Source organism: Nicotiana sylvestris, chromosome 2 (genome assembly GCF_000393655.2).
Source record: "Nicotiana sylvestris chromosome 2, ASM39365v2, whole genome shotgun sequence".
NCBI lineage: Eukaryota > Viridiplantae > Streptophyta > Magnoliopsida > Solanales > Solanaceae > Nicotiana > Nicotiana sylvestris.
This window is the reverse complement of record NC_091058.1, coordinates 73,980,799-73,988,882: the sequence shown is the minus strand read 5'-3', so window position 1 is coordinate 73,988,882 and position 8,084 is coordinate 73,980,799. Positions and strand designations below refer to the sequence as shown.

Here is an 8,084-nt window from a genome sequence, read left to right as displayed (position 1 = left end):
TCACCCCTCACTATCAAAGGCATTATCTCTGCTCCACTAATTATTTCACAAACTGTAATAACCTTATGGAAGAAATTCACCAAAACAATAAATATGGTATATCATTTCTTTTGTATTGATTTATATCACTTAATTAATATTTGTATTCTGCACTTGATAAGACTCCCGAGCCCACAATTTCAGATCCTCATCTCTAGCAACTAAAGACAATGGATGAATTCTATACTCCTTCCATCACAGAAAGACTGACCGATCTGTAGTACGGTGATCAAAACATAAAAATTTTACATAGAGAAACACACAAGAAATACTCAAATTCATAATCCTTTTTAAATTAGAAATATTTAGATAATCATAGTCAAGTTAAAACTCCCCAAGTAGTATAGTAGCGAATAAAATAGGATACAGAATGTAATCGCTATAATTCCCATATCATCTAAGCTGCTGTGTTGTCCATGAATACACCTCGTAATTCGAACAAAACTTCTCATACTTTATTATTCTAATTAAACTCACAGATGAAAGATAACAACTACAACTCTGTAAGCTCCAACTTTATCGAAAAGAAAGGAAAAAGAATGTTGAAGATGAGTACTATCATAGTAAAATCAAGCTAGAAAATAAGTCAGAAGCTTCATGTGATGGTGGTTGAAAGCAGAGGGAGCTCTATTCATAGATTATAAGATTATCCTTTTGATACAAATCGCACAACAGTGACTGCATCCATACTCAAAACTGGACCTGCAGAACCAATATCTACTATCAATACAAGAGTACACCATTAAATACAAGCTTACTCCATATTAGAGGTGCCAAATGGATCGGCGGGTGAGACAAACTAATAATTCACATGCATCCCTAAGCTCAATAATAGTTTACAATTTATATAAGAAGACAGCAGAGATGCACATATATTGTGAAGAGAAAGCAAGTTACTGCAGCTAATGTTTAGAGTTGCACATATATTATGTGTATCAGTTACACCATCCAGGCAAAGATGTTTACCTCTAGCAGTAGGTTAAGCCTTGTATTCATGGACACGTATCCATTTTGTTGACGACCATTTGTTGCCTTTAATCACAGGGCACCCACCTACACAAGATACACAAAATTCTACTTAGTCGCCGATCAAATAACCCATGCTCATGACTGCAGAACAGAGTAAACTGTAAAGCAATTGAAACTTTGTGCTAGAAGATGGGTTTCATTATGCATTAATCGAGTTTTCAATGCTCAACACCCATTAACCGTCTCTGCTTTCATGTAGATTACTCACCATGCAAACTTGATGGATCTAGAGTTGCATCAGGCTTCATGCTCCAGAAAAGCAACGCATCACCCCTCTTTGGTTTTACAGAGAGCCCATCCTTTCCACATTCAGATAGTTCATTCCACCAAGGGACCGCACTATAATTTCCCTTCGCAGCTGGAAATACTGTTTCACCCCCTTCTTCAACATCTGACCTGCAGTGCACCAATAGAATCAACTAAGGGATGCTATGAAAATACACTAAGCATAAACCTCACAGAGGAAAAGTCACTTACAAGTACATTAAAACTGTAGCAATGCGTTGACCTCCATTTTTGGTGTTAAACTCATCAAGAAAGTAATCATAGTGGGGTTCATACTTTTGCCCCACTTCGTAGTGGAGAACTTGAAGACCTTCCCCATGCTCTGTAGGCAGCAGCAGAAGCATCAATGTAAATGCAGTTTAAGGCATTGCATAATGACAAAGTGTCGAATAGACCACTCTGAAAGCAGCAGTTTGAGCAAGTTTAGCAGTGTCGTGCACATGAAATATACTGGCTAAGCATGAAGATGAGGTATTTCTTTTAAGGTTCTTTTCAAAAGAAAGTTAATGAGCACTAAGCTTCACAGAATCTGTTCTATCTCTGAATGTGGAAGGAGCAGAAAAGAAACTAGTGGTTAACACTAATGATGCCTGGAATAATCACTAACTAATTTGTAGAATAAGGTAATAAATTAATTAAAAAGTAAAACATACCCATATACAAGGAGCAAACCAAAAATTAGAAAACCTTACAAAAAGACATGGTTTTCTACAAAAGACAACCAATCTTCTATACAAATAGGAACCTCATGGGTGCACCAAAAATAAATAAAGGAAAAGAGGCTACTCCTCAAGTGTACAAGCTTTTTCTACTCCATCAAAAACTCTCCTATTACTCTGATTCCAGACAACCCAAATGAGTGCTGGTGGGGCAACTAATTAGTAGACTTATACTTGCAGGATAGACAAATTACTAAATTGAGTGGACATGAAATTAAATCCACACTCATCCCCAGCCACCACCTCGCAATCCAATGCATATAATATTTGCATCCAACAGCTACCAAAAATAATGCATCCAACTTTATTTTGGACAATGCATACAACTCCAGAAATCATCAATACAGTGAAATTACATTAATTAGTTGGAAATATAACGCTCTTTGGCTGGAGCTCCGAAAGAGCATTCCCCTTCGCGTACAGCCAAATTTAGCATACCGATATTCCCAACAATGTAGTCAGCATCTTCTATTAATGGTGACACCGGAGAAAGCTGTCCTATTTCCTTAACTTACGGACAAATAGTATTACTCCCTCAAGACCCAATTTGTTTGGCATAGTTTGAGGGGACACAGGTTTAAAAGAAAAAAATTACTTCTGACAGATATGCTAAATACGAATAGAACACCAAACCAACCATTGTACCAAACAATTTGTCTAGTATAAAATGGGGCATACAGAAAGTCAAGTCAATGGAAAATAGGAATGTTAAAATTATTTAGTTTCTAAATATAAAAAGAGGCGGGATGGACACAGGAAATAGTGCAAAAAAGATAGTGACAGAGGAGTACATATAATAACACCAGTAAATGGAGTTACCTAAAAAAATAAGAGTTAATCAGTGTAGACAATCTAAGTTGCTCGGACTCTTAACTTTCGATGTCGCACCCGTGTCGACACGACGTGGGTGTGAGTGTGGGTGTGAGATCCGTACCGGATCTGGTCAACCAATTTTGGGTACTTAGACCAAAATCGGCGGAGAAACTCGGGACAGATACAATGAAAGTCAATATAAAGCTAGGGTGAAATTGAAGAAAATGGAGTACCTTGAATATAGAAATTTCGGTGTCAATCCTTTCCTTTTATCTCCTTCTTGGATTCTCCTCTTAATTAATATTTTCTCATTCTCGGAATACCTTGTAAGTTTTTCAAATAATGTCTCATAATTTAAACATATTTTATAACTCTATTTTTAGATATCTGAATTATTTTTGGCCGAATCCGTGCATTTGTATCCCTACTTGGATCCGTATTCCCGAATCTTAAAATTTAGATCATGAAGGATCCGCACCCATATTGGACACCCGCATCCAAGTCTGAGCAACTTAGTAGACAATACCATTTTCAGACACCCCCAACCTTTATTGAATGATATTCTTTGCATAACAGCTAGAGGGAAATTGGATCCTCAGTAATAAGCATAACACTTGATAAATATTCATGCAGTTACATCCTTTGGTACAAACAACGCATACCTACTGGTATGAAGGTGAAATCTGCAATCTTTTTCTCGATATTCCTGATCACTTTATCACGTCCTCTTGCAAGAAATGTTCCTGAACTGGTTCGGACTCTGATAGGGAGGGAATAAACAGGAGAAAAGAATGTGAGAACTAATGATGGTATTACAATTAAATCCCCGTAATTCCTCAGCAGTACAACCTAACTCGGCAAGCCCGGGGCATGCATAAGATGTGCTTACCTGCTGTCCTTACTCTTGCCAGTAGCACTGTCTACAACAGTTGACTTTTGCATGTGAGGCTTGGCAAGACTAATCAGATACTCACATTCCTCCTTGGACTGCCGAGAGATAACAATGAAGTTAGTTTCTTATTATATAGATAACTCTGATGGTCGATGGCAGCAAATACATCAATCAATAGATCAAGCTCTAAATACACGATAATGATAATACCAGTATCAATATTCATAGTCCTAATTGAAATTTAACTAAAATGAAAATTTCCATATGAGTACGATTTATTGAAAGAAAATAAAGATTAATTCAATTCTCTTACAGTTTCCTACGGATTTTCCGTTTTTTCTATTGGATAAGCAACAGAATCTGATATCAAATTCAGCATGATGTACTAACAACAGTGGCAATTACAAAACATTTCTCACTTTTCTACAATCAGAGGCATAGCTGTAAGCATCAAATTCACAAACAAATTTAGCTATGAGATAAACTAATAGCAATAGCAGCCGCCATAAAACACAATGTACTGAAAGAAAATTAAATAAAAAAGAAATCTTTAAGAGAAATACCAAGAAGTTATGGTAAATGTAGGCTCTTGGTTCCAAAGAAATCACTTCAACCCACTGATCTCCTTTTCCCTCATCATCATCATCTCCTCTGTACTCCCCAAAAAGAAAAGTTTCCCATTAAAGCTATCAGATCACTACACCAATTGAAAAAAGGAAAAAAAAAACAATCACCAAAATTAAATGGTACCTTTGAACTGTATTGTGTGCTATAGAGCTAAGATCGTGTGCTTTCTGAGAGCCTCTTGTACTGCTGGGAATGGAGAAAATGCCGAAAGCGAGAAGAATGAGGACCACAAATGATATCATAATAAACCCACCAAAAATTAGTGTGGAATTCGACGATTTCCGAGGCCCAACTCGGGAATGCCTCCCTTTCACTGCCATTGCTACAGAAATCTGTAACAATTAGAAGAAATCTAAAATTGAAATTTCAAATTTAAAATATTTGAAGATCTGAATAAAGACTTTGTTCAGCAAATGGGACTTTGGGATCACAGCTTGTGGGTTCTTTCTGAGAAAGAAAATAAGACGGTGGGTTTCTTTTTTTGGTAATTTGATTTAATGAAACTAGTTGGAGAAATGGAATTATATTTTGCTAAAAGAACGTGTTCGGTGTGTTTGCAGACTTTTCTGTAATCTGTGTGACAGATGGATACGTTACTACTTACTACGCCTCCTTTAATCTTTGGATTTTTCTGTTGACCTCCTATATTTGACCCAACAATTTACTGGAACTTAATACTTTATATGTCGAACAAATGAATATAAAGTAAAACGATACTCATATTTTCACTTTTATTTATCTGCTAAAATTAAACTATTTATTTCTCTTATGTATATCGAAAGCAAATAAGTCATACTTTATCAAACCTCCTCATAAATGTTTCTTTACATGGTAGTGTTTGACCAAAAGATATCGAAATTTTTTTGATTAAATCAATTAATGAATATGAAGAGGTAAATCTTAGTCAAACATAATAAACTCCAGATCCATAAGCAAATCAGAAAATAATGCATAAGATGAAATAGGGACGATCAAGCTTATTGAGGTTTTTCATTTCTTTTCTCACTAATCGATGGAGATTACTATTTTACATAATCAATGGAATATTGCTTTGTCTTTTTTTGCTAAGAAGATTACAGGGGAGAGGAGAGAGAGAGCCCAAAAAGCCCCCTTCCTAGGAAAGTTCCCTCTCTATATATAGTTTTGGAATCCTTACTATATTCTTGGGTCAATGCACTTTCATACCACGTTCGCTTTCATCGTTCCCTGAGTATTGTTCTTTGACTTGGCGGGTATTGTGAGTACGGGGTTTGGAGCAAACCATGTCGTCTTCCACTATCTCGCCGCTTGGACGGGATCTCGGTTGGGTCGACCGCATCGGTCAGATTTTGACCAATATAGTTAGTCCCTCTGTTTGCCGGGGTCGTCTCTTGTCGGGCCTGGTAGACGGATTATGATTGCTATATATCTAAAAGAAATCTGACTACCTACCCCTTGGGTACGGTCCTTAGATTTAAGTAACGTAACGGCGCCCTTTCGATATCTTTGAACTGTTGCGACCGCTTCGGAACCGAAACATCGTTTAATTTGAAACGTTGTTCGTGGTTGTCGCCATTATGACACACGTTCCCAGGGGATTGAACCGTTTCATGCGTTATCAACTTCGATTGGCGACTCTTGGGTTTCGTGCTTGAGGAATTTATGTCTCTTATAAATAGAAGGAATGCACCATTCGATTGACACACTTCTTTGCCTTTACTTGAAAGATCTTCTTTTCTCCTGATACTTCGAATTTTTGATTTTCTTCGGTTAGCCAGGAACTTTCGTCTTTCCTTTTCTTTATCCCTTTGCTTTATCAAATTGATACAAATGGCTGGCGATTCTTCTCGCGTTGACCTTCCTGCCATAATTTCGGCGTCGGAAAGTGATGTTCTGGCCACTGGAGAAGTAGAAGTGGTAGAAGAGGAGGAGGTCCATCGGTGGCTGAGATCTTGCCTCGCCCTGGGAAAGCATGGAACGATTTCCACAGTCCCGTCGGGAAGGAGCCGCAACCTGCTTCCTCTGTCATTAATGAAGAGGGGATCGCAGAATTGAAGGCTAGGTAGGGAATTCCCCACTACGTCGAAATGCTGCCGGCGGTGGGGAATGATATAGTTCAATTTGACCGCCCAGGGTATTGCACTTTCTACGCCTACCCCTTTATTGTTGGGTATACGCTTCCTCTCCCTTTCTCAATGGTAGATTTTTGCCGCTTTTACGAGGTATGCCCGACTCAAATTTTGCCGTACCTGTATAAATTGTTCCTCATGCTGCTCAAGTTTGCGGAGCTTGCCGGTCGTGAGATCACTTTGGGGCACATGCTCAATATCTTCGCCCATCAACTTATTCGTGGACGATGATTCACATGCGCCACCGAGGGTCGAAGAGCCTGGAGGTGAAGATGGATGATAGAGCTAACCATCGCTTCTACGAGAATTGCGTTTATGTGCGGACCGAGCACCTTGTGGCGGATCCTACGGGGTTCCCTGAGAAGTGGAACTTCGCACGTAAGTTTCTATACTTTTGGTCGAAATGATGTCCGGCTGTTTTCCTTTAGGTAGTACTAAACTGTTTATGTTTTTACAGCCGTGAAACTACCCCCTGCACCTGTTGATGGTATCCGCGAGTAGGTGAATGCCATCCTTCCTTATACGGCGGGGATCCGCATATGGTCGTCCTTCTATGAGAAATATGGACGCAAGCCCCTTACTGGTGAGTAATATCGTTTTTGTTCGCTATTCTTCCCCCTTTCCTTTTTACTCGATTTTTTATGTGATGTTCGTCGATGTCAGGGAGAGTGCGGAGAGCGAGGGCTCCTCCACTAGCTTTTTGTCAGCCTACATCATCCGCTCGCCCTACTTCAGTGTCCACTGCTCGACCTTCGTCGAGGGCCGCTTCAATTGAATCCACAGATGTGGCCGTAAGCACGGAGGCTACCCCTCGAACTGAGATTCCGACCCCGGTTGCCTATCTAGTGGGAGAATCTCCTGTGCCGAGGAAGGAGAGGGGCCATCCAAGAGGCGGCGAGTGGAGTCTGAAATGGCTCCTTCAGTCGTGATACATCTGGAGGAAAACCTTCCCTTGACGGGATCTTAGGTGGGGGTTGATACCATTTTGCCTGTAGAGACAAACCCAGCCGTTGTATCTGCCCTATCGACAGAGATCCATGCCGCTATGATTGATCAGCAACTTGTCGCGATGGGGGGTCAGATTTCTGAGGCTGCTGTTACTGTTTTGGATGGGCCTTCGTCCTTGGTGCCTGGTCGTGCTTCCTCCTCGGCCGCTGAAAAGGGAAAGGGTATCGTGGTCGACGACTACGAATCTGAGTCTGACCTTGATCCTGATGATGTCAGGATGTTTGAAAAGGGTCTTACCCATTCGGTGGTTCATGCGGGAGGCTCGTCCCGTATTTTTGAGATCTCACCGGATATTAATCTCCTGGGGACACAGAGGACTTGGTGCCTCAGTTCGACATCTTGTGTTCTGCCGCCGAAAATGAGGCTCTTCGGGACGTTCCTAATATTGACTTGATGCACGAAGTGGCCGCTATGGGCTTGAGAGTACGTGGCACTTTTCTTTCATGTTCCTTTCGATTTTCTTGGCGATATGGTCTTAATCCATCTTTTCGTTTTTCAGACATACATGGTGGAAATTGAGAGCACTCTTAGGGCGACATTCGGGCCAAAATTTTCCTGAAGATG

The 8,084-nt window shown here is 40.0% G+C and overlaps 1 protein-coding gene across 1 annotated transcript; it reads right to left on the bottom strand.

Annotated features, from left to right (window-relative positions):
• Positions 1-308: 308 nt before the first annotated feature.
• On the bottom strand, positions 309-4,990 carry LOC104226470 (probable prolyl 4-hydroxylase 10). The gene is made up of 8 exons (XM_009778483.2): positions 4,528-4,990; positions 4,341-4,428; positions 3,775-3,872; positions 3,548-3,645; positions 1,546-1,675; positions 1,277-1,464; positions 1,006-1,092; positions 309-741 (listed from the first exon to the last, which is right to left on the bottom strand). Exons 1-7 carry the CDS (start codon positions 4,722-4,724, stop codon positions 1,019-1,021), a joined length of 873 nt encoding a protein of 290 aa, XP_009776785.1. The 5' UTR covers positions 4,725-4,990; the 3' UTR covers positions 309-741; positions 1,006-1,018.
• Between the last annotated feature and the right edge of the window lie 3,094 nt (positions 4,991-8,084).

Bases quoted from the DNA above. Each gene is read 5' to 3' on its own strand.
- LOC104226470 (XM_009778483.2), bottom strand. From the start codon at position 4,724: ATGGCAGTGAAAGGGAGGCATTCCCGAGTTGGGCCTCGGAAATCGTCG. The intron at 4,429-4,527 runs GTACCATTTAAT...TGGGGAGTACAG, and splicing joins GCACACAATACAGTTCAAAG to AGGAGATGATGATGATGAGG. The intron at 1,676-3,547 runs GTATGCGTTGTT...TGCTGCCTACAG, and splicing joins TTTCACCTTCATACCAGTAG to AGCATGGGGAAGGTCTTCAA.